General features: G+C 48.2%; 11 protein-coding genes across 11 annotated transcripts; 4 read left to right on the top strand and 7 right to left on the bottom strand.

Moving 5' to 3' along the window:
• Window positions 1-14: 14 nt before the first annotated feature.
• Window positions 15-779, bottom strand: P170DRAFT_425447 (uncharacterized protein; the record flags this gene model as incomplete). Its single annotated transcript, XM_024847633.1, has 1 exon — window positions 15-779. The coding sequence occupies one exon, from the start codon at window positions 777-779 to the stop codon at window positions 15-17; it is 765 nt and encodes a 254-aa protein (XP_024706490.1).
• A 692-nt stretch (window positions 780-1,471) lies between these two features.
• On the top strand, window positions 1,472-4,171 carry P170DRAFT_406892 (fungal specific transcription factor domain-containing protein; the record flags this gene model as incomplete). Its single annotated transcript, XM_024846652.1, has 4 exons — window positions 1,472-1,612; window positions 2,135-2,707; window positions 2,800-3,396; window positions 3,494-4,171. The coding sequence occupies 4 exons, from the start codon at window positions 1,472-1,474 to the stop codon at window positions 4,169-4,171; spliced, it is 1,989 nt and encodes a 662-aa protein (XP_024706491.1).
• Window positions 4,172-4,684: 513 nt separating this feature from the next.
• P170DRAFT_493435 (uncharacterized protein) lies at window positions 4,685-5,979 on the bottom strand (the record flags this gene model as incomplete). Its single annotated transcript, XM_024854046.1, has 3 exons — window positions 4,685-5,390; window positions 5,449-5,724; window positions 5,789-5,979. The coding sequence occupies 3 exons, from the start codon at window positions 5,977-5,979 to the stop codon at window positions 4,685-4,687; spliced, it is 1,173 nt and encodes a 390-aa protein (XP_024706492.1).
• Window positions 5,980-6,579: 600 nt separating this feature from the next.
• P170DRAFT_406896 (SDR family oxidoreductase) lies at window positions 6,580-8,119 on the bottom strand. The gene is made up of 5 exons (XM_024846653.1): window positions 7,952-8,119; window positions 7,620-7,902; window positions 7,384-7,567; window positions 7,059-7,318; window positions 6,580-7,010 (listed from the first exon to the last, which is right to left on the bottom strand). The coding sequence occupies exons 1-5, from the start codon at window positions 8,050-8,052 to the stop codon at window positions 6,678-6,680; spliced, it is 1,161 nt and encodes a 386-aa protein (XP_024706493.1). The 5' UTR covers window positions 8,053-8,119; the 3' UTR covers window positions 6,580-6,677.
• Window positions 8,120-9,322: 1,203 nt separating this feature from the next.
• On the top strand, window positions 9,323-9,842 carry cyn1 (putative cyanate hydratase; the record flags this gene model as incomplete). The annotated part of the gene is made up of 2 exons (XM_024853174.1): window positions 9,323-9,346; window positions 9,399-9,842. The coding sequence occupies 2 exons, from the start codon at window positions 9,323-9,325 to the stop codon at window positions 9,840-9,842; spliced, it is 468 nt and encodes a 155-aa protein (XP_024706494.1).
• Window positions 9,843-10,627: 785 nt separating this feature from the next.
• P170DRAFT_356280 (putative C2H2 finger domain protein) lies at window positions 10,628-11,933 on the top strand (the record flags this gene model as incomplete). Its single annotated transcript, XM_024844140.1, has 3 exons — window positions 10,628-10,879; window positions 10,943-11,628; window positions 11,687-11,933. The coding sequence occupies 3 exons, from the start codon at window positions 10,628-10,630 to the stop codon at window positions 11,931-11,933; spliced, it is 1,185 nt and encodes a 394-aa protein (XP_024706495.1).
• Window positions 11,934-12,990: 1,057 nt separating this feature from the next.
• Window positions 12,991-13,489, top strand: P170DRAFT_474741 (uncharacterized protein; the record flags this gene model as incomplete). The annotated part of the gene is made up of 3 exons (XM_024853175.1): window positions 12,991-13,140; window positions 13,205-13,249; window positions 13,376-13,489. The coding sequence occupies 3 exons, from the start codon at window positions 12,991-12,993 to the stop codon at window positions 13,487-13,489; spliced, it is 309 nt and encodes a 102-aa protein (XP_024706496.1).
• Window positions 13,490-13,811: 322 nt separating this feature from the next.
• Window positions 13,812-14,657, bottom strand: P170DRAFT_406902 (uncharacterized protein). The gene has a single exon (XM_024846654.1). The coding sequence runs from the start codon at window positions 14,593-14,595 to the stop codon at window positions 13,999-14,001; it is 597 nt and encodes a 198-aa protein (XP_024706497.1). The 5' UTR covers window positions 14,596-14,657; the 3' UTR covers window positions 13,812-13,998.
• Window positions 14,658-18,197: 3,540 nt separating this feature from the next.
• On the bottom strand, window positions 18,198-18,939 carry P170DRAFT_509225 (uncharacterized protein; the record flags this gene model as incomplete). The annotated part of the gene is made up of 2 exons (XM_024854653.1): window positions 18,198-18,503; window positions 18,565-18,939. 2 exons carry the CDS (start codon window positions 18,937-18,939, stop codon window positions 18,198-18,200), a joined length of 681 nt encoding a protein of 226 aa, XP_024706498.1.
• An 803-nt stretch (window positions 18,940-19,742) lies between these two features.
• On the bottom strand, window positions 19,743-20,944 carry P170DRAFT_436271 (uncharacterized protein; the record flags this gene model as incomplete). The annotated part of the gene is made up of 4 exons (XM_024849124.1): window positions 20,794-20,944; window positions 20,561-20,722; window positions 20,416-20,425; window positions 19,743-20,319 (listed from the first exon to the last, which is right to left on the bottom strand). The coding sequence occupies exons 1-4, from the start codon at window positions 20,914-20,916 to the stop codon at window positions 19,745-19,747; spliced, it is 870 nt and encodes a 289-aa protein (XP_024706499.1). The 5' UTR covers window positions 20,917-20,944.
• Window positions 20,945-21,109: 165 nt separating this feature from the next.
• On the bottom strand, window positions 21,110-24,774 carry P170DRAFT_406904 (DNA-directed DNA polymerase delta POL3). The gene is made up of 2 exons (XM_024846655.1): window positions 24,227-24,774; window positions 21,110-24,172 (listed from the first exon to the last, which is right to left on the bottom strand). Exons 1-2 carry the CDS (start codon window positions 24,617-24,619, stop codon window positions 21,251-21,253), a joined length of 3,315 nt encoding a protein of 1,104 aa, XP_024706500.1. The 5' UTR covers window positions 24,620-24,774; the 3' UTR covers window positions 21,110-21,250.
• Between the last annotated feature and the right edge of the window lie 495 nt (window positions 24,775-25,269).

Raw genomic sequence — 25,269 nt, forward strand, 5'->3', positions numbered from 1 at the left:
TGGCTAACAAGAGCTCAGCGGGCATACAAGCAGAAGGCAAATACGTTTTCCATTTGGTTCCGACTGATCAGAAGATTCAAGGCGTCGGAGATGAAAGCTGTGCGGCTGTTCAATCTCTTCTGGTCTTTGCAGACAATCGCGTGCCAGTCGTCTGGAGGGATGCCAAATTTCTCCGCCAACACCTTTCCGTAAGTCTTCTCTGCACTTGCCAATTCAAGGAGCTCAGGCTGGACGGACGGGCCACGAGACATCACCCCGGCAGTGTAGCGGGAGTGGTACTCAAACAAGATGATGTTGGCCTTGTCGAAGAAGGGGGAATCGCGCGTATCGATGTCGCTTTCGACAGACATGAAGAACACCGCGTGATAATCACTGATCATATCCTGGATCTCGGGCAGACCTTTCTTGATACGTTGAACAGCGCCCACCTTGCCGCCATGTCGCCGGTAGGAGTGGAAGGGCTGCTCGCCGACGCCGGTGTCTGTCACATTGTAACAGAATTGATCGTAAGTGATCTTCTTGGATGATCCGAGGGTTTCTCTGAGCAGATCCTGGAGCCAATGAAGCATGGGCGCGTTCTTCAATGGCTTCTTCGATGGGAAACACACTAACACCCGGAGGCCGTCAAATGGGTCATACTGTGGCCGCACACAACGGTGACTGGTTGAGTGAAAAATCTCGCTCGCCCTTATGGGGAAACGAGATGCCTCTTCAGGAACGATCTCGGCCTGGAGGAGGTTGAAGCCGTCCTGGGACGTGTTCAGAACGCGGGATGCCATGACAGATGGTTCATCGATCAATCGAAGTAGAGAATCGTCGATGGGAGTGCGAGGTTTGGCTTCCAGGTGGTCGATAAGAATATGAAGATGTAGTTCCAGATAGTCAAAAGGGAAGAAAGGCGATGTGATTGAAAAAGAAGACTTGATCCATTAGGAAATCCAGGGTATATTTATGCTGAATACATGCTGAATTCGTGCGGATGCTTCCATTGGAAATTTGAGATTTAAATGGAGATTCCGGTTTGATGCAATTCTTGGGTTGTTTAACAGTCTTTCATGTAGAATATCGATATAGTGGTTCGTTTGTATAGCCTCTTTATTGCCATTTCCCAGTAAGTCCGTGCGAGAACAGCAGGTATCCTCCTGGTCTGGAAGATTCCTTTGAAGAATCTTCTTTGCTGTTGAGAATTATTGTGGAGCATGCAGTAGGACGCAGGGGTTGGCTTTGTGTCTTTCAATGCCAACAACCAGATAATGGTCCTAGTATAGACCGGCAGACTTATGTCTTTCCAAATAGGGTAATGTGCACAAAGTTATGGATTAATGACTAAGCATTTGTGAAATGTGGATTCTGCCGACTTGTTGCTCTGCATCTCCTACGCATCTTCCTCCGATTCGATTCTTCCAGAGAACGACATGTTCCTCATCGACTATTAATTCCTTTTTTCATTTGAGATTCCAAACGTCGAACAATGGATAGCACAGAACCCGATGCCCGGCCTTCGAACCATGAGTCTTGGATCCGAAATTCCAGCGGCGCGACTAGCCCCGAACCTGACGAGCGTTCATCCAAAAGACTGAAAAGGGGCAATTATGTTTCTAAAGCCTGGTATGTAAAGACATTCAAATGCTAAGAGGGTAATCATTACTAATAAGCGCTGGTCAAATAGTGGGGAGTGCCAGAGAAGAAAGACAAAGGTAAGAATGGGATCACTAAAATTTACAACCCAACACTAATCTAATCTCTCCAGTGTGACGGATCTATTCCCTGTCAGCCATGCGTTCTCAATGCTCGCGATTGCCGGATGGTAGCAGTCGATATGCGCCGACGGAAGAGGTCTACAAACTGGGCACCAGCTTCGGAAAGTCATCGAGTGTGTTTAATTGGTGATGAAGAACGAGATGAGTAAGTATCCTGGGCGTCTTACCTCCAGTAGCTCCCATCTAATCAGCTTCTAAGAAGTAACAGTCCAACAACAAGGGAGCTGGCCTCTCGGTTAGATCGAGTAGAATGTCGACTGAGCGACATACTTTCCATCATCTCGCAACAGCCGTTTGGGTCGACAGTTCCCATACTACCTTCTGATGAAAGCTCCACAGTCCGTGGGAATACGGAACGCAGCACAGTACGCAAGCATGCATCAAAGACGCAAAATCCTCCGCGAGGTCAAAAAGAAGGATTCTCTGGTGAAACATCAATCAATCATGCACTTGGAGAGATTGAAGGTTATTTGAGACATGTCCGAGAGCTTCATTCTCAACCGGAGCCGTCCGCATCAAGAGAAACATCTGTATTCCTTCCATCATCTCCCCGGGGAAATTCACGGCATCCAGGTCCCTCGGAAATCCTCAGGAATCACGGCATCACACCGGACTTTCGGCAATGGTCAATATTCGTTCAAAACTTTAGTGACGAGGTGCATGTTTTGTTTCCCTTTCTTCATCTGCCAACATTATGGACTAATCATACCACAATGTGGAATGACTATATCCTCACACCATCCATTGACGACTCTGAGTATACTGCAGATAATCGACTTATGATGGCCCAAGTATGGATCTGCGTGGCTATTGGAAAATGCACTGCGTCTCCACGGAGTAACACCCAACAGGGCAAACATTCTTCTGGCTGGAGTCTCTACAGGGCTTCTTTGGACCTCATTGGCGACCTTTTCCGAAGCTTTCAAGACTGTTTAGACCAAATGCTTGTTTTACAGACCTTTGCATTGATGGTATGCATGTTTCATTCTTTGCTTACTTAACCCCCGAGAGCACTATTGATGACAGTCTTCTTCCGTAGGTTGTATATCTTTTTCGGGTGGATGCAAATGAAAGAGCTGAGAAGGTTCTAGCTATTGCCATCTCCCATGCTCATCATTTGGGTCTTCATCGATCCAAAGTGGTTAACGCCATGTCAGCCTTCAACAGTGAACTTTTTAGGAGGGTTTGGTGGTGTCTTTATGTCTTGGACCGGAGAATAGCAATAGAGACTGGTCACCCTGTCCTCATTCAGGATAATAATGTCGACTCCCCTTATCCTCAATGCCTTGGCGATGGCTGGCTCGCTGCTCACCAAGATGATCCAAAAAGCTGTTCGGATCTGAATTCTGATATCGACGCCGAGGTCAATCGAGAGATTGTTACACCCATTCCCTATCTTATCGCTACCATAAAATACTCCATGGTCGTGGGCAAGGTCTGGGAAGCTGTATATGGTGCCCGCGATAGTGATCTTATTCCAGATCCAACCTTGCTTGACCATCTGGAAAATACAATATCACAAGCCCAAGGAGAAGTTCGAATTGAATTTTCCCTTCTGAATCAAGAGCGTCAGTCAAATCCTCAAACTAGTGTTCTAGCATGGTGGCAAATCAAACAGCAAATGATTATGCGAATTGTGAGTTCTCCCGTCATTCAACTTCTCCCCTTTTCTTTGAAATATTTGGATTTAAATCCTCAGTATACAAACCTATCCCTTGCTTACAACGATTTAGCGATGGCTATGTCTTCGTCTCTTGATTAGAAAACCATTGTTACGTGAAACGAGCTCCTCAAGCCATCTACAAAATGATACGACATGCATAAGCATTGCCCGCGATATACTTCAGAGGTTCAGCGAGGTGCCAGAAGCCAAAGCCAAATCTGCTTTCCCGTTCCTTCACTACCTAGTCGGAGCAACAATGGTTTCTCTGGGTCTGGTTTGCAAGCAGCCTGACTCTAAGCAAACCCTAGGTGCCCTTACTTTACAGGCGGCACACTCTTTAGAGAGATATTGTCAGAATACGTGGGTATCTGGGAGGATGGTCCGAACGATATGGAAATTGAATCAAATGGTCAAGACCGTTATTGAGAGTCCTATTCCCTCGCGGTCACATTTGCCACCTGCCCAAATGCCGCTTTCAATGACGCCACGTTTGAGAGGGCGGCCTTATCGTCATTCGCTTCTAAGTAATTTTCCCCGAAACAGCTCCGACCAAACACTACATTCGACAATCGGTACATCTGCAAGGTTTCCCGGAATAGCAAACCTGGCGAATGCTTTTGGTCCGAATGCTCGTTCGCATCATACTCAGTTTCTACAGCACCCGTCCACTGCAGGCATTCCAAATTTGTTAATGACTGATTTTGATTTTGAAGAAAGAGTGAATAATTTTCCAGCAACTCAGAGGTAAGAAATTCAACGCTTGTGGAATTCTGTTAGCTGACGTGAGGGCTTTACCGATTAGATCCGCACCGCCATGCCCCCAATCTATGGATCAGAATTGGCTGCCGTGGTCCTATTCCAGTGGGCAGTCAGTTCAATCCGTGGATGCAGAACAATATTGGTTAGATGCATTTTTTGGTCCTGGTATGAACGGAGCCGTTGATTTTATGCTGCCAGATAGCTTTTGATGACAGCAAAAATCCCCTTGTAATGAAGTCATATTAAGTATCAGCTTTTGTACTATGCCAGCGACAACATATCATGGTATTTGGGCCTTGTTTTATCTATTTACGTGAATCATCATCTGCAAATATCAACATCGCTTCATTCTCGGGAAATAAGCCATGTACGATCCGAGTCAATTCTGTTGAAATAAGGTGTTCTACGAGAGATGTAGGGGATGTATATAGAGATTAACTAGTTAATCTGAGAGCTATTTCTAGGGGCCACGAAGGTCATTAAGCACCAATCAATCAATCAATCAATCACAGACGTTCACATTCTCGTAGTTCAACCCGTACCCCTTGTTCTCAGGAATAATGCGGAAATAAAAGCTCGCCGTGTGACCTGTCTCCACAAATCCTATGAAGTCCGAGATATCATTTCCAAGAGCCATGCTCTTCCATTTCAGACCAATATGTCTAGCCATCTTCAGGGAATCCTGCTCCTTAAGTGGAGACGTCTTTCTCATGGTGTAAGCAATTTTGAAGCCAGGCTTATCCCAGCGCCTAGTTAGAGTAGAGTTGCCGTCCTGCTGACCATCCTCCGTGGCAATTTTCAGGGTGTTATCTCCATTATTGTAATGGTTGACCCAAATATTAGTCGCATCGTTGCCGAGATCAGCGTGATACAAGCCACGGATAAGGAATCTCTCGACTAGATCTGGCTCATCCAAGGACCGCTTCTGGACGCTGGGTAGGTTTTCGTCCGCCTCGATGCTGGTGAATTGCAAGCTGCTTTCTTTCAGAGCACTAGTGGCGATATCCAGGTAGCTTCTGGTATTTGTTCTGCGAACTGGATCATCAGGACGAACTGCTGCCTCTGCGCCGTCTTTGCCGAAGATTGCGAAGATAAGTCCCAGAGCGTATCTGATTCCCTCAGCCCAGTCATCGCACGAGGGATCGCCATGCGTTATGGCGCGGCAAGTGTATTTGACGGCTGCGGGGCCGAAGGTAACGAAGGCAATCCTGATGAAGTTAATAGTCAGATGCGAACGGTGTGCGTCGTCGGAATGCTTTTACGTACTGGGCTCTGACCGATGTAATCCGGGAGATGAAATGATTCATGCGGCTACAGTTAGGGGCCCTTTGTTGGAGAGCGAGCCCGGATTGATTGGGACTAGCTACCTCCAGCTCACCCGTGAACTGCTCCACGGCTGTGGGATGAGCTTTGACTGCGTCGGCACCCGCCAGAAGCAGCAATAGAGACGATAGAAACTTCATCTGCATTTGGTACTCCTGAGAAACAGCAGGAGGAACTGGTAAGACACGATCGAGCGGGGGAAAGTAATAGATGAGGAACCTGGAGTTTGTTCAGCTCGAATCCAGGACCTAGGTTAAAGGAAGAGGAGAGATTGATTTGCTACCTTGCTGGTGTCCAAACGAAGATGCTTAGCAGGCAATGGCCGACAATTGAGAGAAGAGGGGGGCTGTCGCTCTTGATAGACGGAGCATCTTCCAGCGTCGATGACAAAACTGTGGGCGACGCTGATTCACTATCAGACCATTTGTCTTTGCTAGTAAGTAAATTTTCACTCTCTAATGCTGGGGCGTCCATCACGCGCGACTGTGCTAATGATGCAGGTATTAGCCAGGACAGAGCCTGGGGAGTTTCTGATTATAACCTCTTAATATCGATGAACGCTGGTTCGCTAACGGTGGGGATGCGCTAAGCAGGTGGGCGGCGGAAATCCCCGACGGTTACGGAGTACATGGGTCATTGTGCCTGCGAAAATTGTATACCCCCTGAGAAACTCTGAAAAAAAGAAGCTTCGACGCATGACTGAGCCTACCTAAGTAGCGATCAGTATCGCCAAACCATCTTCACCAAAGGCAAAGAAATGATGCGCCAATTGCCCTATGTTGTCATTTGTTGGAGTATCCTCGAGGCATTTAATGGAATCTTATGTGGTGCCAAAATTGAGAAAACCAGCAACAAAAGTACATACTCCGGAGCTTGTTTAATTCTACCTGCAAGGATTGAAGTTTAGAATAGCAAGTCGGGGCTTTCGATTAGGTAGATATTCTGGGATTACCCACCTGGCGGGGCTTAATTAAACCAAGTTTGAACCCACTCAGATTCCCCACGTTACATTGACAATTATCGGAGGCTTGTGGTTAAGCTAGTAAGACCGATAGGAATTGTTAGTAACAGATTGAATAAAAAACGATATATTATTTAAAGAGGTTCAATCTAAGGACGGGGGAAAGGACCTCCACGAGCTGTAATATCTTGGGGATAGAGTTAGAGGTTCATCACTGTTTATCCATGAGAGCAGCATGGCTAGGAAGAACGCCTGCGTTTTCAAAAGACCGATAGGTCTCGATCCAGGTATCAAAAGTGTTGTCCGTGCGGTTCCAGCCATACTTTCGTGCCTTGTTGATCGACGAGATTGTCAACCAGGACTTTCCTGTGGCCCAGTTGAAGAATCCCCAGGTGCCCCAATCGAAAGCCTCGGCCTTTCCTCCATACTTCTTGACGACAGCCTCCCAGACAGGACGCTTGTCCTTAGCCCATTCCACCATGTCGATTTCGTTGCTCAGGGTCTTGGCTTGACCAGCTGCCTTTTCGAATTTTGGCTCAGGGACCTATGCCAGTCAGTACACATTCGTCAATCATCCAGATAATCGAAATACCTCAACACCGAAGTATTTGGCAACGTCCTGCCACAGATACTTCCAAACAAAGACGTCTCCATTGCAGTGGTTGAAAGCTTCATCCTTGCAGTTGTCTTTTGTTGTTGCGTACACAGTCAAGTCCGCCAAGCTAGGCGCGTACGAATTATCGTCGATTGAGGTCCAGAAATATTCGTTTCCGGGGAACTGACCCGGCTGGTTCAGTTCGCGGCAAATCAGCAGATAAATCGCGATGGTAAGAGCCTCCGACATGCCGTTCGCTATTTCACATCCGCGTTAGATAGCCATAACTAAGACTTAGGGGGTGATGATTCAGGTAGCCTACCATGAGGGGCAAATCCATTGATTGCGTTCGGTCGGATGATATTGTACGACCATGTGTTGCGCCGTTTCTGGACTTCTCTCAGGTAATCTTCCTGGAAGTAATAGAAGTTGTATCCTTGATCGTCATATCTTGGGAAGTCCTCCTCCAGCGGAACTTTCACGGGACCTAGATGAACACCGTAATACTATCGACATTTCAGCGTATACAAGGAAAGAAGGCCAATGACTAGTACGTACCTTCCCACCAGTCTGAAGAGACACTCGCTCCAGTTTCGGGCACGCGGTATCGAGAGCATCCATAAAGTTACGAAACAAAGGAACATTCTTGTCGCGAAGGACTTTGAAGTCGTCATCATGGACATACGACGTAAAATAGGCATGCGTGACGGGAGCACAGATGCCTTTCATCTTGTTGACGATGACTTCAACGGGGTCAAGGAAATCGAGGGCGACGAATTCCACTCGAGGGTCAATCCAGTGGTTTGCCAAGGGTCGTCTCGAGGACACGATGATTTTAGACCTATTTTATGTTAGTCACGTTTTTGAAGCAAATGGAGGGTTGGACATACCATTCGTTTTTGGGCTGTCTGATCAGATGCTCGACAATGGCGTGGCCACTGATGCCATTGGCACCGGTAACAAGGGCGACCTTTTCTGGAAGAGGGACCATTGTGATATTGTGTCTGTTGTAGAGATTATCCTGGGAAATACAAATGGCACAGGATCTTTTCAATGAACGCAGGCTTAAGTCAACTTCTTGTTAATTACAACGTTCCTCCTCCCAATTTATATTCCCTGCAGCCAGCCGCCAGAACAAGAACCACGGAATTTCGGCACGATGAGCACATGAAATGCCTATCGTGCATCAAGCCCACCATGCCCAGACCGAGCGGCCCTTTCCGCCTGGTGATTCGACGAATAAAAGTCCTGAACCTACCCAAGAATCGGCATCTTTGGCCGAGAATTCTCGGTCTGCCAGTAGCAAACCACTCAGAGAGTTAATGATCTGCAACGCCAGGGAGATCGTCACTAGGCTGATGTCTGGTGCGAAAAAGATACCCGTTTCTTCCAGGGTTCTGCATATTCTGGTTGGCTGGTCGGAAGATAATGTGGGTCTTCAGACGGAATTACACTTCAAATTCCGTTGCTTTTCCGTGTGGACCTCAAAGTCTGCGTTGGCCTTGTTGGGAGTTGGTAGATGTAACAATTGGCCTTGTTTAGTGCTTAATACCATGCCGTTTTATGCGAGGCTTTGTTTGAACTGGGAGTGAGTAATGAAGATATCGTTCTTAATCGAAGGGCATGTTTCAATGTGCATTACTATGTATATTTTCGTTTGTAAGGTAGAGCAGGATGATACGAGTAGTATTTTCTCTTGTTGTCGTAAACTTCCTAAATGCCAAGTTTCCCATGCCATTCTAACTATACTGTTGTTTACTCATCAGATTTGTCCCCAGTTCGAGCCACGCCTCCCTTCTATATCATTATCAGACCACTCGGGAGTCGGAACTGGTGCGGGGTAATCTGAGGGGAGCATCGCCTTACTACTATTTACGCCAACCACCAGCAAGATCTTCAATGCTTGACTACTATGGTGCATCTGTGTCACGATGAAGGATCTAATCTGATAATCTGACATGGCCATGTGACGCCATGTGACCTGTAGTACCCCTCTCAAGGCAGACCCCGCAGTGTCACAAATACCGGCCCATGACATAAATTACCCAGAATACACTCCCCACAGTGAGCCCCTCCCCGCTGTATTGTTACGAGGGGTACCACCCCGCATGAGAATTGGAGAAGCATGACAGGCGCCGTTATTTAAGAATGACATCGTTCCTGCTCCACGTAGATAAGGCTGCTCTCATCTTGTGTAACACCATAATTCCACTCTATCTCATCCAGAAAGTTATATCGAGCTGTACTCCAAATCGCCCACAATGTCCTCCATCGCAACTCTCGACGTATGACCCCATTTCCATCCTTCCAAGCTCATCATCAATTAATCCATCCCAGACAACCCAACACCCCGGCCTCCCAGCCTCATCCGCCACTCTCTTCAGTGCCAAGGCGACCAAGAAGCTCAGCTTCGAGCAAATCGCCTCGCACATCGGTCGCAACGAAGTCGCCACAGCTGCCATCTTCTACGGCCAAGCCAAGGCCTCCCCGGAAGACATCGAGAAGCTCGCCGGCCTGCTGGACATCGACCATGGCACCTTGGAGACTCAGCTGAGCGGATTCCCGGATCGAGGCCGGTCTGTGGAGATGCCACCCAAGGAACCGCTCATCTACCGGTTGTATGAGATCGTGCAGAACTACGGATATGCGTATAAAGCGGTGCTCAACGAGAAGTTCGGAGACGGTATCATGAGTGCGATCTCGTTTTCTACCAAGGTGGAGAAGGAGACGGATCAGGATGGGAACAACTGGGCGGTCATTACGCTCAGGGGGAAGTGGTAAGTCTCTTTCTTTGTTTCTTTCAATTCCTTTTCCCCCTTACCTTTGTACCTTCTTTGGCTGTTCTTCAATGCCATTGTTATATGGCTCATGGATTAGATTGCTCGTGGAAAGAATGTATGTACTGACGATTCGGTCCAGGTTGCCCTTCTCTAGGTTCTAGAAGGATTTGGTTGTTGTTTGCGAAGGGCTGGAAATAAGATTCAGGGCTGAAAGGGGAATGGATATCATTGGGATTGTGCGAGACTTGTCTGTTGATACATATAACCGCTTTGTTTGGATTGTCTGAGACGAACGCGATGAGAGGCTTTAACTTCGAGACAATTCCAGAACGAATAATGAATGGATGGCCTGACGTTCTCTTTCCACCTGCCAGCCTCTTCCTTCTTAATCCGTTTCTCCTCGCCTTTCTTTCTCCCCACCCCTCTCACTTCGCGCAGTGAATTCACTTTTCCTCTGCCTGTAGAACATTTCTTCATCTCCTGACTCCATCACTCTATCTTCGATCTTTACTTCTTTCATCTGTCGTGAATCTCCTTCTGTATTCATCTCCCCCTGTTCTCAATCTTCTTCTCTCTTCCCAAGTTCCCTCTCTGCTCCCAAGCCTCTCGGTTCCCAAGCCTCTCTGTTCACAAGCCTCTTCGTTCCCAAGTCCCATCTCTATTCTCACTGAAGTTTCCTCCCTGTACTCGATCTCCTTCTGTCTTCAACTTCCCTCACTATCTGCAACCAACCCACCTATCCTTGGACCTTCCAACTTCTGTCCATCTTACGGGCTATCCTACGCAATGGCTCCTGAAACTCCCACCAAGGTCCCCTGCACCTACTCTAGCTGCCTTCAAACTTTTGATTCTGTCATGCAGATGCAGAGACACAAGATCATCGATATCAATCACGAGTACTGCAAGACCTGTGACGAGGACTTTGACGATGAGGAGACTTTCCTAATCCACAGGATCAAGAGCGATAAGCACATCGTCTGTCCAATCTGTGGCTTGAACTTCCGTTCTGAAGGTGGTCGCGATGGCCACATTCGCCAGGTGAGTCTTTGAACCATGAATTGTAAATGTAAGTTATTCTCACTAACTCACTCTTTCCAACAGAACCATCACACCCAGCAACTCCTCACTTGCCACGGCTGCAAGGAAAAGTTCAGGAGCGCTAGCGGCTTGATGCGCCACCTTGAAGCCGACGAGTGTCCCTACATCAGCCAAGGAGTCATTCTGAAGCAAAAGTCCCAGAAGCTGATGATCAAGGAAGCACTCAAGGCCGGCGAGGGCTCACCTATGCCTCTGATCCCCGATCCTGCCGAAGCCGACGACGTCGACGGTGGCGTCAAGGTTAAATCGCTGGCGGAAAAGAACCGCGAGGCCATGACCAATCAGCCGTTCGCCGTGAACGCCAGTTCTGCTGCCCATGCCTCTGCCGACCTGGCGACTCAACACTGGCCTGCTCTTAGTGGCAGTAACAACGATTTGCCCCGTGACTTGATGAGTCTCTCAGGATTGGAGATCTCCTCGTCCCAGGGCAAGGATAAATCCGCCTGGAAGAGCAATGCGCGCGAGGGACCGGCCTTGGGCGGCAGTTCGTTGCCTGGAGATCGCCCGTTTGGTATCTCGCTCCCTAATGCAGGTCAAACCCTTCGCCTGATGGATGAGCACTGGCAGGCTACCAACTTCCTCAATTCTTTCAGTGGCCAGTACGTGTGTCCTTGCGGCTCCAGCTTCAGCCAGCGAGATGAATTCGAAGAGCATGTTCTGCAAAAGAGCCGCTCGAAGCGCGTTGTCCAGTATGTATTCCCACCCCGTAATCCGTAGGAGATAAATTGGTCTAACAAAACACTATAGGTGTCCCAACTGCCTTCGCAGGTTCAAGACCACTGCAGCTCTCATTGCCCACTGCGAGTCTCCTAGCACCCGCTGCGACATCAACAACGGCGACAAGTACGGTCAGATCATCGATGAGTTGACCGGAGGCTTAATCCAGGCAGTTGGATACCACGCAGACGGAACTGTCAAATACGAGGCGGGCAAGTTTGACTTGCCAAAGAGCACCACCGTGGGGGTTAACCTCCGCGAGGTGAAGAAGTCCTAGTGATTCTCTCATCGTCGTCCTCGACCTCAGTTTTTTTTTTTTTTTTTTTTTTTTTTTTATTTCTTTTTTCATTTTTTCTTTTGTTAGTAATCATGGCATGATCCAATCATGTAATTATCCTGAAATCTCCTCTCCTGAGGTTCAATCATAGAATGGAATTCAAACGTTGTTATCTGGGTTATCGCTGCATTCATTCCCTCCAATCTGCCTGATTCCCAAGGCCCCTAGAGTGTTGGCCCCAAAAATATGGCTGCGAGGCCCCCACTCAGGCAGGAATAGCCGGGGCGCTGATTGGCGGACAAAAGCTTGACCAAAGCTTAGCTCGCCTGACGATCGAAATGATGTTGCCTGCCCAGCTTTCCCTGTGAGCCGTGAGGCATTTCTCTTGACCGGCTGATTCTACCAACACAGCAATGGGATGTCCTATGATCCTCCTGAGCGATATGGGGGCAAGGATCCGATCCTCTGGCCTCTCCAGGAGGCGTTCGTCCAACTCAACCCATATTCCATATAAAAGGACCTCGTCCTTTATTCTGAATACAGTCAATCGGGAATCTCGGCTCTAGAACAGCGTCATCATCTCCACAGTGTCAGAAACGTACAGCGACAGGGCTGAGCCGTGACGTGGACCTAGCAACTGCAATCAGCCAACGAGAGACCCCGATGACTGTCTCGCCTCCACCAAATTTGACACAGTCCGTCAAGAGCGCCTTGCAATTGGCATGCGCATCCATTGACTGGTCATAAGCGATGGGAAATTTTGGGCCCTAGTTCAGGGGAGGAAGGTAAATGATCAAATCCTTGCTTCCCATGGCTGGTCAGAACCAACGGCCTAATCTAACTGAATCAGGTCTACCTTTTTCTATTCTTTTTTTTTCTGCCTGGAAAACAAATCAAACAATTGGGGTGCGGCTGCTCTTGTTGGGCCTGAATAAATAACTCCCCTCATCCGCGTTTTCTCCATTTTCCACCTTCTTTCTCGTCTCCTCTTGCTACCTACTCGACATACCCGCCGTCTTAACACCTGCACCTGCTCCACCCAATAAACCAAATCAAAATGGGCCTCTTCAACTTCTTCAAGTCCTCCTCCAACCAGCAGCAGGAGCAACAGCCCCAGCAAGCCACCTGGGACCCTAACACCCTGACCATGCAGCAGCCCTCGTGCCCTACTGCGCCCAGCACCGAGCGAGTTGTGACTGAGCAGCCTGTATGGTTCCTCTTCCTCATACATCCGGTGGTTGGAAACTAACCTATATCTTCCTTTCTCCTAGAACTCTGAACAGAACATGAAGCTGCGCGGTGGTGGAGGTGGTGATGTTTGCTGTGGAGTGTATGTTCCCTTTTTCTCCTCTCTATGCCGTTGTCTTTCTTTCAATTTCACAGTACTCTATTTTCATTTGCTTTGAGTGTCATCAGACTAACCGGTTGGTTGACAAATATAGCTGCGCTGGTCTCTGCTGCTTCGAATGCTGCGAAGAGTGCTGTTAGAGCCATTCCATGTCCACGGTCTCTATAATGCCCAACAAAGCATGCAGGAACAAAGTCATGAGGTGTGACGGTCATGAGGAATGTTAGATCTGACGGGTTCGAATGATGTGTGCCTGTGAGGCGTGCTGGTGCTGGCTAGTGTTTATACCCTTTTTCGTTACATAGAAATTATTTTGGTTTTTTAATCCAGTTCAGCCAATTATTGCGTATACTGAGAACTGGTCCTCCCGTGGATAGAGAGTCGAGCGATGAAATACACAGGGCCTCGGGGATTTCCACTATCGATGGGAGGTGCTTGGAGTTATCTGTGCTGTAAACGATCAGTTTGGGTTTTCTATTTCAAACTCAAGAGATTGCAAGATAATAATATGTTTCATTCATGCTAGATCACTCATAGTATGGTATGAACCACCTTGCCTGAAGAAATAGACAGTATAACTTGGAAAACTGTAGAAATCATGCATCTTAATACAGACAAGAGAAGAGATCCCAAACGCCACATATCTACATGCACATGATAACCCATAATATACAAACCCAGAATAATAACACAATATGCATAGCACAGCCTCCGACTTCAAGCCTCCTTCCCACTCTCATCCTTCCCCTTCTCCTCACCCTCCTTCTCCCCCCAAGTCCACACATCCCAAATATGCTCCTTGATCAGATCCCCATACCCCTTCCCCTCCTCCAGCGCCTGCTGCTCCTCCCTCAATCTCCTCTCCTTCCACCCTTCCTCCTCCCCACCCATCCACACCTGCTCCAACACCCCCTTCTCCTGCCTCTGCCTCGCCTTCAACCTCTCCAACTCCTCGCTCACCAAGCCCCCCTCCTTAATCTGCGCATCCCTCGCCGCCCGCAATCGCGCCTGTATTTCCCGCGCCCGCTCACTCGGTAACTCCCCGCTAGCCGGCAACGCCGATCTTGTAGACGAGATGCGCGATTCGATGCGCTCGACGATGCTGCGCCCCGTTCGCTCGCGCGTGAGATGATTCGCCGACACGCAGAACGCCGACGTCAGGAGGACGGTCAGGTGGTCTAGTTTTCGTGGCGGGAGCGCGATCAGCACCGGTGATGCCACGAGGAAGGTCATCGCCGCGTAGGTCTTGAAGCGCTCGTAGTCTGCTTCGCGGCGCGCTTGCATGCTGGCTTCGGGATCTGTCGTGGTGGACATCTTGGGGTTTGTGTGGGACGGTCCGCGGAGGTTGGAGGGTGGAGGTGTATGGGTTTGTTTGAGGTCTGGAGATGAGTTGCGATCTTGCGATAGACGAGATGATGCTATCCAACGAGATGTGAAAATTTACGGCGCGTTCGGGAGACCAGCATGGCAGTCTTGGCGGGGTCAGGTGATTTGGTCGATAGGCTATACTGCTTTGGGATTTGATCTATGGGCATCTGTGATCGTGAGAAAGCAATAAATACATGACATTCTCTTTATTTCGACTCATTTGTTTTAGTCGCATTAGATGGTAGATAGCTGCTCCATCCCTACTGTGATTTTAAACCACACCTTTTTTCGACCCGAAGCGCGTGTTTTATTGCGCTGTTCGGCGACCCTTTTACAGCAAGAAACACGATACCGAATCCCTACCAGTGTTCCTAATTTTACCAGGTCTTGAGCTGTTGGTTAACGGCTTTTAAGCATTATAGACAACTGAAAGTATAAGAGAGTTGTTATTTGTCCTAAAATTGCCCTGTGTAAGTCGTCGAGATAGGAGACAAAATAGCATGAACCCATTCAATTAGGTCTTCTTTTCATTAATTATTCCGATTCATGAATCCAGTCCAATCCTTCCTTCCTCCTTCGTGCCCTCTGATAGCCGAGGGCTCCAACGAGGCTCGATGGCCCAGCAAATGGAAGGAGACAAACAGTCTGCCTTAGGCCTTCCTTCTCCGCCATCTCTTTCTCTCTTCCTCCCTCCTTCGTTCTCACATCCGCCTTCATCTTTGTTTCTCCCTCTCCAATCCCATCCATCATTACCCCAAACTGTCTATTTTTTCCCTTGAATCAGCTTACGTGACTCTTCGCTATGGCAACCATAATAGTTCGAGGCGAGAGACCAAGATGGCTTGGCTTCAAGACAAAACACAAAAAGCCCACTCGTATGCCTCCTGTCAGGACTTTATACAACAGATTATACACTACACAGAAGCGCCTTTTTACAAGGAGTGCGATTATAAATATACTCGGCCGCTTGAATAATCCCAGGCAACTGAGGGGAGGGAGGAGAAGTGGCACAGTCTCTGTCTGTGGGGTTGACGGATCGAGACTGGAATATCGAATTGAGACAGGGAACACTCGACGCATCAACAGCACTCAAGGATATCTACTGTAAGAGCTTCTTAGATAGTCGATGAAAGATGCTTGTCACTCGAGTTCCTCGGCGTAACTTACCTTTCAAAAGGCAAGAACCGTTCCTGCAGTTTATTATCCCGCCGGCCGCTTTTCACCGGGGTTGGAACCAGTTTGCTATGAAAGAAGCATATTGCACAATTCAAATCCGCTACCTCGCTGTGCGGCGATACGTCGGGACTGGGCAACCTGTCTACCCATTAACTCTTCCGGGGCAAGCGATGGTAAGAAATGCCTATAGGATAGGACATCAACGGTGGAGAGAAGACCGAATTCGTCGTCGTCTTCGCTCAATACTGCAGAACAACCAATTGCCGCCGAATATTACGAAAATTCTTGGTTTTGGATGTGGGCCAATTATGTTCTTTGACGATTCGGACAATACTACTAGACTCGAACCGCGGCATGCCGGTCAGCACGCAGTGTTGACAACATTGAAAGATGATCTAGAGCAGCTCCAGGGGACGCAGATTACCTGCATTGTCCAAGAACCCTCATACACACAGGTCGATGTAACAACGTTGCAAGGGCTTGGTATCACTGTTCTTAAGAGCCCAGAAGCCTTACTACAGATCGACCGACATAGTGTTGTATTCTCGTGTGCCGCATCCTTCCCAATCAAGCAGATAACAAGGGATTTCGGGTTGCCGGCGATCATAATCTGGGACAGGGTATATCAACCAATGGGGTGAGTTTTGACAAGCCGAATAGATTGATTCATCACTATACGCTCTCTAACAAGTCAAGTCTAACAAGGTTAAATCCAGACACACCACACGTGGTCAACATGATCATAAACCACTACGACCGTTATGATTTTGACAGCCTTTTTAATTGGGTTTTGGGTGACACAGCCTGTTATATCCGAAAAGCCACTTCCTAGCTTCCGTCAGTTAAAGATGGCATGCCTCACATATCGGTCATTTTGAATGATCAATATCGAAGACACTGAAACATGTGCGCGGACTGCTCTGGAAACACAAACACCCTCTCTTTTACTATTCTCGGATTGACCCGTTCCTATGACGATGGCTATTCTACTGGCTCTATTCGCATTCATACAAAGTATCATCAGAACCGAAAATGTCCCAATTGTTACAATTATCACTGAAATTTAATGTCTGGTGTTGACGAAGTCATCCATTCCACTAGATAAATAAGCACATACTATCCCAAACATATTATGTGGTACAAAAGTGCGGTCCCCCCATTTGGGTGTTGACGGAATCAAGGGAAACATCCTGGCCACATCCTTTAGTCTTATGTGTGCGAGGTAAAAACCTTGACCGGGACGACAGAATACAAAATGATCTTGTTCAAAGCGGTCCTTTGTGGACTCGACTTTGATCTCTTCCGGTGGCGTCTGGTTTTTTCTTTTTGCCACTGCTGCAATCATCCCGTCCCTTGATATCTGACCCGTAGGTCTTGTTCCTTTTGGTTCCTCCACTTGATGCAAACTGAGCCCGAAGGCTTGTCCAAGATACAAAACTCCCCCGTGATACATGATGAGCCCGTAGGCATGTTCCAAGATTCCTCCGCTTGAAGCATAATGAGCCCGTAGGCTATCTCAGCCCGAAGGCTATCTGAGCCCGAAGGCTTGTCCCAAGATTCCTCCGCTTGTATACCAAGAGCCCGTAGGCTGAAAATAGAATGCCGCTACAGCCTTGGCCAGAGACTGTAGCTAAACATGGTACTCCTTTTTCGGGAAAGTACTGAAATAGAAGGGTGTCGGAACAATCAAGTCACTGCAACACTCAGGACAATGGTGGTGTGATAGTAAACGCAGGAATCTTGAAGGAGAAGAAAGGGGAAGACGAGAATAAAAAGAGGACGATGCAAGACCCAGTACAATTGCGATGTAAATAGAAGATGCAAAAGTCAAAGTAAGGACGCGGCGAAGAAGAAGAAGGGGAAAAAAAGAAAAGTTTTGATGCCATGGCGGCTAGCCAGACGTGGTCCACATTTGCCAAAAAGTCCGGTAGCATGTAAAAGAAATCGATGAATGGCAGAAAATTGATGGGATAGACTGGGCCAACATCCACGCTGGGTACCACCACGGGAGCAGCCAGCAGCCTCTTTGCCAGATTCTACTATTGTAGCTCGACGAAACACACGAGAAACATCGACCGACCAGCACGCTGGTCTTTGGGTTGGCTTTTTATTTGTGCAAATGGGACATATCCGGCCAGCGGGCGGGATTTTTCTGTCTTAGCATCTTTGCGGGCATGGATTAACGACTTTGCAAAACTTGAAAAAAAAGGTCGGGGAAGGCCAAGGACCAGGTAGCTGCGTCAAAGCACATAATATCGGGGTAACGCGAGGAGCGCCTATGCCTATGTTCGGTGGATGTATGTTCGATATCACCTATGTCCAGTTTCAACGTCGCCTGACCTTCCCGTGAGGTTGGATCTGAAAACATCTCACTAGAGAGGGGGAGCGTCAAGCATTAGAGTGTCGCCATCAGCATCCCGTCTCCCGAATCTTTTGTTGTTTCGGTTTTTCCGGGCATTAGGAGGTGCCGATCGGGCCGCAGCCTGGACCAGCGGGATCAACGGATGCTCCAAGGGCAGAAACACGTCGATCATCTCCACGTCCGAGTCAGGATCTTCCCGGTGAATCTCCTGTCGAAAGCGTTCAGATACATCTTTCATCACAACGTCGCCATCTGGGTCGATAAGGCACCGGGTTTGAGGCCGGCGACCTTTAGAATTTCCCGCTCTTGGGATGAACTAGACTTGAATTAGCATCCTCTGCATGTATATCATTGCTAGAGTAAAGGCATCTACTCACGACATTGTTAAACTTCCGGTTGTTGTTTCTGTTTGGGTTTTGGTTTTGGTTTCGATGCGGAGGACGCTGGACACGGTTCTCTCCTTGAGGTTTGGTCGGATAGTTTCTTACCCCTGACCGGCGGGCCTGCTGCTGGGTATGGTTGCTCGCTGCAGCATTGTGGCTTGCGCGCGGATCGAAGGGGCGGGACGAGTTCTGTTGATGTCGATCTTCGTCGTGGCCGGAGCCACCTCTTCTCTTGTTTCTGTTTCCCCGAGGTCTCCTGCCATTTGGCCCATAGGATATATGAGGGGGAAACCGGGCAGTTTGTGGATGTTGTTCGAGACCTTGGCCCGAGCGAGTGCTCCAGGACCCTTCTCTGTTGAATGAAGCCATGCTGTTGCTCCTAAACAAAGGATTTGCCAAACGATGTATCAATCCGCCTCACAAGATTGGAGACGTCCGTCAAGACTAACTGAGTAGTTCGAGGTGAGGATCACAACAATAATAGAAGAAAGGCTTGCCCTATTCTCTGAAACGGATCCCTTTATTTCCTTCGTGAGTGAAAAAAGGTTAAAAAAAAGTACTTTTTGCCGAGTTGCTCAAATTTTCGTTTGGATGCCAAGTTTTTGTTTGTTCGGATGCCAGATTTTGATTTGGATACAATCACGGTTTTTGATTTAAAACAACGCTCCCATTTCGGGTGCCAAAAGAAGGTGAGCGGATTGTCGTGTTGATGGAGGGTTTGGCGATAAGTTAACTTTCGAGACTCTTTTATCTCTTGTGTGGTGAACTGATAAAAGTTTGGTGGTTTGCCCCGGTGGGTGAATCAGAGTTGCAAAAGAAGAATCTCAGTGGGATGAATCTAGATAGATGGATCGCAGAGAGATGGAGAGAAAAAAGAGAAGGAGTCAGAGTTGGGGGAGATCGGGGTCTTTTTATCAGGAGCAAAAGCCCGAAGTCGTCATATTCACTCAATTGTTCGCTCATGAGATGGCCACCGCTGTTATGTGTTCTGTCGTAACGGGGTGGTTTCGGCCATGGTACTTGGGTCTCTTCAAGGAAACAACCCCGAAAGAGTTACAATTTGATGCTATTGTAGCACCCGAATTAGAGTTCTTAGCTCATATGTTGCAACAGGAGGAAGAAAGCTGCCATTGAAAACTTTGACATTGTTAGGCTAGTTGGTGTTTAGGCCTGGTTATTGCTTCTGTCTCTTCGATCCTTGAAGAGCTGTCGCAATGGAATCAGGGTTCGAGATGCCGTCGAAGCGACGTATCCTGTTACCACCATTGCCTGTCGCCCCCGAGGTTGCTTCCTCATCACGGGCACCCACGATGGCAATCTTCGCTTTCTTTCTAGGCTTGGAGGTGGCCCCGGGAGAAGAGGTGCTTCCATTCGAGGCAAGGCTATCTCGTTTCCTCTTTTCTGGCTTCGCATTTCGTTTCTTTCGCTTTTCTTCCTTTATTTTCAATCGTCGCTGTACTTCTTCAGAGATATCCTCCGTCTCCATTGAGACGGGAGTCACATTTCTCACATTCTCGTCATTACCCGGTAAGGTCACATCAACCCTTTTACGCTTTTGCGAGCGTAGCATCTCGGCGGGGAAGTCGTCATCATTAACAGTGTTCGATTCATCTTTCCCAGGCCGCTTTTTTCTTTCTTTCGAGTGACTTGAGCGGGAAGACGCATCATGTGATGATGTTGAAGTCGACAAAGGTGTGTCAGAAGAAAATGATGTAGTTTTATCCTGGGCTAAGGTGAATGCATTATGTTCTATTGCATTGTTAGTGAGATTTGTAGAGCAAAAGAGGTTTTTATCTTATTATTATTATGGACTCCCTCATCGTGCATTGGGAGCATCGCACTTACTTGGTTTTTGCTATGTTCAGTCAGCTCGTCTGTAACCCGGCAGCGGACAGAAAAGAAAAAAGAAAAAAAGGGAAAAACTCTGACAAGAGGGGAATATGCTAATATTTATTTGGGGGGCAAATAGGCAGGGTGGTAGCGAACTCACAAGTTGCGACTTCATGACTTTGAATTGTGTCATGAGTTTATTTGTTTTCTCAGCCATCGTCGTGACCATTCGAAACATGTCCGCGTCCGATGTAACGTTGCCTTTTACAGAGCACAGCATATCGAGGTGTGACGAGAGAACTGACTCATGACGAGCGAAAATCTTTAGGACAGACCAATGAGCAAAAGCTGCGCTAATGTATGTCGTGCTGTTGATGCAGGTACCAAGCTCACCTCTGGCCATGAGAGCTGCTTGCCATTTCCACCAGGATCCCCCGGATCTGCGCCGTGTCCCATATCCTCGTTTACGTCTTCAACGGTGGGGTTGAGCGAAGGCTGAGTACGAACAGGAGCCATTTCGATCAATGAATGGGACGGAGCAAAGTCGATGTGAAGTTGAAAGCGGGAAGAAGTTCCAGGATGATCGGCAGTCGGAATGTGGAGGCCAACGCCAAGCCTTCCTGCTCAATGGAATTCCGCCCGGGACTAAGCAGAGCATACAGTAGAGAGTGAATTAGAATAAACAACTATGATTCATCTGTGTATCCTACACATATCTAGATAAATGAGATCGTAAAACAGTATATCCCGGACCAGCCCATTGCTACATTCCAAATGCGCCGTTCAAGCAGATTCCCCAGCAGAAAATTCAAATAGTGGTATGGTTCTACAGTCTCCCAAGACATCAATCTCACCAAGCAGCCGCGTCAAAATCAAACCGAGAAACTTCTTTCTGCGCATCTTCCACGTCCTTTTTGGCCTTCATGCGCATGTAGAAAATAGGGCAGTCCCGGGATGAGCAAATCACCTCGCAGTGCAAACTACCCTGACAGCGCTGGCATTGAGTCCACAGTCGTCCGAAACGAACCTCCAGATCCGATACCTTGTTCAACGAGCGCGTATAAAGCTCACCCATGCGGGGGCGACAATGCTCGCAGACAGCACCGGCCATTTCACTCTTGCCAGAAAGTGGCTTTTTACAGCCCAGGCAAGTCTGGGTCTTCTTCGCGAACTTCATAAGTCCTCCCATTGTGGGTGCGGCCACGGAGATCGATCGAGTATGTTCACCAGTGAGAAGCTGACTGGCTTTCTTCTCGCCTAGAATGGGCTCGAAAATACGGCCAAGTGGGTTTGCCAGTTGGTTGTCAAGATAGTACTTCGTGTCGATAGGAATGTTGTTTTCCAGCACATAAATCGGATCCTCGGATTTCTCGTAGTTCTTCGAGCCGCCCGCGCCTTTGACAATGACATACGCGACACGGTCACCAAGAGTGGGCGCAGAACCTGCGTCACGCTTTCGCATTCGCTCGGCGAGCTCAACGTGAGCTTGCTTGGCCGTATAATCCGACTTAGAAAGAGCTTTGGTAATGACCAGTTTCGACATATCGACCTTGTTCTGCAACAGGTCGGATATCGTCTCCTTCACATACTCTTGGGCGCCATCGATATCTCGGTCGATCAGAATCTTGTTCAAGACTGTTTCGATGACGTTTTGGACAAGCAAGCAATTGTCTCGGCGCACGGTCTCGATACCCTTGGTGTCCATCTTATCGTGTTTCTTGGGGTTTGTCCAGTAAAGTCCTGCATATCTCTTTTTGTTGATCAAGAGGTAGGGGAAGTAGACTTTCTCGAATTCGAGTTTGATCGGCTTGATAAATTTCGAAGAAACGAATTCCGAAGCCTCTTGGCCGAGTTTCATGGCCTCTTCCAGCTCGGCCACTCCGAACTTCACCATGACCGAATCCGTGTCACCGTAAATGACTTTTGCATCATGGGAATAACCATTGGCGATGGTGTATTTCGCCTCCACTTCCTGCTTGGTCTTTTCGATCATCTGACGCCCATAACTAGTCGTGCTACTGGCGATGGGAAGACACGGCAGTTTTCCGACTGTCGCACCGGTAAGACCGTAGACACTGTTAGCGCTAACCTTCAGAGCAAGCTGTCGACCGTTCAACACGGCCTTTTTGAACGGGTCGGTCTCTATTCCTAGCTCTTTCTTTGCCTTCTTTCTTGCCGTCAGAAGTTCCTCGAGAATCTGCGACAGTAGGCCCTTCCGTACTTTGGCCGTGCAAAACATATCGCCATTTGGAGTCACAATGTAATCATCGTCCTTTTTTAGTCCAAGTTTTTCGACACTGTTCTTGTTCAACAGAGTTGTGTAGCACAAATTATGCGCCTGGATGATGGAGGGATACAGGGATGCGAAATCAAGGGTGGCAATAGGCACGCCATAGTAGCCACGTACCGGCTCGATGACCGTGGCACCTTCATAGTCTTGCTCGTCCGTCGACTTGGTGTTTGGTATAACAAGCTGCTGTTCCAGAGCCTTGCGAAACAATTGACTGATGAATTTGACTTGCTGACCACGTGATAGCAGGAAGTTGAATGGAACACCCGTGACCCTGGCCATCTCAGTGTAGTTGACGAGACACATGAGCTTGTCCATGAGACGTTGTGGAAGGTATGCATCTTTCAAACAATACACTGCTAAACGCCGCCGCGAATCTGGCGTTCCATTGAATAGTTCAGTGATCATAGTATGGTGCACATCTTCCTTCTGCTCTCCGAGAAACTCGTAAGAAACAGAGTTCAGTGTGTAGCTTCGCAGGTGGTGGTCCCTTTGAACCAGTTGAAGAAGATCCAGTTGGATTCGTCCGTTCGTGTTTGTGGACTTTGTATCTCGGTTGCCCATCTGCTTGCTGGAGAAGTTGGTCTCTTTGGCTTGCGATTGAACCCCGTTCAACCTCGTCCAGTAGGAGAATCCGGAGCATTTCAAATGCTTCGCTCGGTCGAGAAGATAGGGAAAATCAAAGTTGGCAATGTTGTAACCGATTATCACGTCAGGGTCAACTTTTTCGACAAAGTCACGCCATGCCATAAGCATCTTTTCTTCCTTCTCAAACTCGAGAACTTGCGTATTGACAATCAGGCTGCACGTATCCAAGACAAAAACATTTCGAATGAAGGGCTTCGATTCTCCGTAGCGGGTGACGACGTTGGCGATTTGAATGACAGGATCTTGGTTCGGCTCCGGGAATATGCCCTTCCGTCCGGCGCACTCGATATCGAAAGACAGAACACGTAGCGGTGCCATTTTGGCCCACTCTCCATTAGGCGGATGGGAAATCAGATCACGGTAGTCCACGCTTGCTTCGATTTGGCAATTTGACATCTTCTCGTGAGGAGCAAAGAGGCGGTACTTCCCTGCCTTCGCCTCGACCCACGCCATGCCGGCGATATCTGTATCAATCATAAATCGGAGAAGATACTGGATATTATCGAACGTAAGGAGACCGGTGTCGGAGTTGTTCCATAGCCCTTTGTAATTGAAAGTGGAAAGATTGTTTTCGAGAGCGCTTCGAACTTTGCTGATATACTTCGGGTCTGTGACTGTGATCTTCAGGTACCAGCTCTTTTGATTTCCTTGAAACCCGTAAATATTCTCCCTCATTGTGATTTGAACTGACTGTATCGTTGGTTGAAATTGGCCGAGTTTGTTCTCCAGGAAAGTTCGATAAGGCTCGCAGTCGTCTTTCGTGAAATTCACCGGCGCGGCGATGTAGAGGTAGTGTTGGAAACCCGTGACATGAAGCAAAACCGATTGACCGGCCTGTTACAAATATTAGCAATCCATTCGGGGCGATTCCAGCAGCGTGAAAATCACCTCGGTGACACCAAAAAGCCGAACGGCAGTCTTTCCTCCTGCAACGGTCCCCTCTTCAGCGTCAATCTGCTGGAAGCAGACATTTTCCTTCGTCGGGTCAAATTCACCCAGAGGCGGTCGTTCCCATTGCTGATCCTTCTCCGAGTTGTTGTTTTTGAGTCCACTTATGTCTTGGGTCAACTTTTCCAAGACTTCCTCTTCGAACTGGCTCTTCTGCGGCCGGCTTGATCCAGGGACTTTTCGTTGGGTGTTCTGCGACGAGTTGAGCTTCACAGGAGGACCGGCGTCCAATTTCCGCTTCTTAAGCGAGCTGGGGGAGTTCACGACGGTTTGCGCATTATTCGTTGCGTCTCCCAGAACCCGCTTTTGGGGCATAGCGACAGCTTCAGGCATGACGAGGGTTCATTCAATGTAATGCAAAAGAGGCGAACAGGCAATTGGATATATAACAGAAACAAAAGTTAGAAACAGAAATGTACAGCGCGAATAATCAGATGGTGTCGGGCGCAGCGGAGGTGTTATGGTTGAAGATGGCAGCTGTGTCGCGGCCACAGTGCTTCATACCTGCAAGGTCGTGTCTCGTTCGCGCCTTCCGTGACGCCTCTTTACGCGTTGCCCAGAGGTCACGTGTTGATAGCGCGCTATCGGGGAGTGGCGTTACTAAGCAGCGTTCCGGTCTCCGTGATAGGACTGCAGCACTTCGTCTTCAGCAACGAGCTGAATGGATTTCTATTTGCCATAATTTTGCTGAGAGTTTCATCTATAAGGCTTCTCATGCTGCTGTGTATGCTGTGAGGAATTGCAACACCATCGTCTACCTCAACCGAAGCCTCGAAATCGGATCACGGTCTTAATCACTAGCCCGACGAAGTATATAAAAGAGATAATAGCGTTTCTCCAATGGAATGTTCATGGACTATTATTAGTTTTCGCCCCAGATACCGTCTTCGTTTGTCTTCAATGTGCCTTCCTGGCAAGATTATATTGTGAATATGTATGAATTAAACCATTTTCCAGTAATCCAAACTGACCATTTCTCCCGT

The sequence above is a fragment of the Aspergillus steynii genome (genome assembly GCF_002849105.1).
Source record: "Aspergillus steynii IBT 23096 chromosome Unknown P170scaffold_3, whole genome shotgun sequence".
Taxonomy (NCBI): Eukaryota; Fungi; Ascomycota; class Eurotiomycetes; order Eurotiales; family Aspergillaceae; genus Aspergillus; species Aspergillus steynii.

Bases quoted from the DNA above. Each gene is read 5' to 3' on its own strand.
- P170DRAFT_406896 (XM_024846653.1), bottom strand. From the start codon at position 8,052: ATGGTCCCTCTTCCAGAAAAGGTCGCCCTTGTTACCGGTGCCAATGGC. The intron at 7,903-7,951 runs GTATGTCCAACC...AACATAAAATAG, and splicing joins AGACAGCCCAAAAACGAATG to GTCTAAAATCATCGTGTCCT. The intron at 7,568-7,619 runs GTACGTACTAGT...AAATGTCGATAG, and splicing joins CTCTTCAGACTGGTGGGAAG to TATTACGGTGTTCATCTAGG.
- P170DRAFT_406902 (XM_024846654.1), bottom strand. From the start codon at position 14,595: ATGTCCACCACGACAGATCCCGAAGCCAGCATGCAAGCGCGCCGCGAA.
- P170DRAFT_406904 (XM_024846655.1), bottom strand. From the start codon at position 24,619: ATGCCTGAAGCTGTCGCTATGCCCCAAAAGCGGGTTCTGGGAGACGCA. The intron at 24,173-24,226 runs GTGATTTTCACG...TATTTGTAACAG, and splicing joins GGCTTTTTGGTGTCACCGAG to GCCGGTCAATCGGTTTTGCT.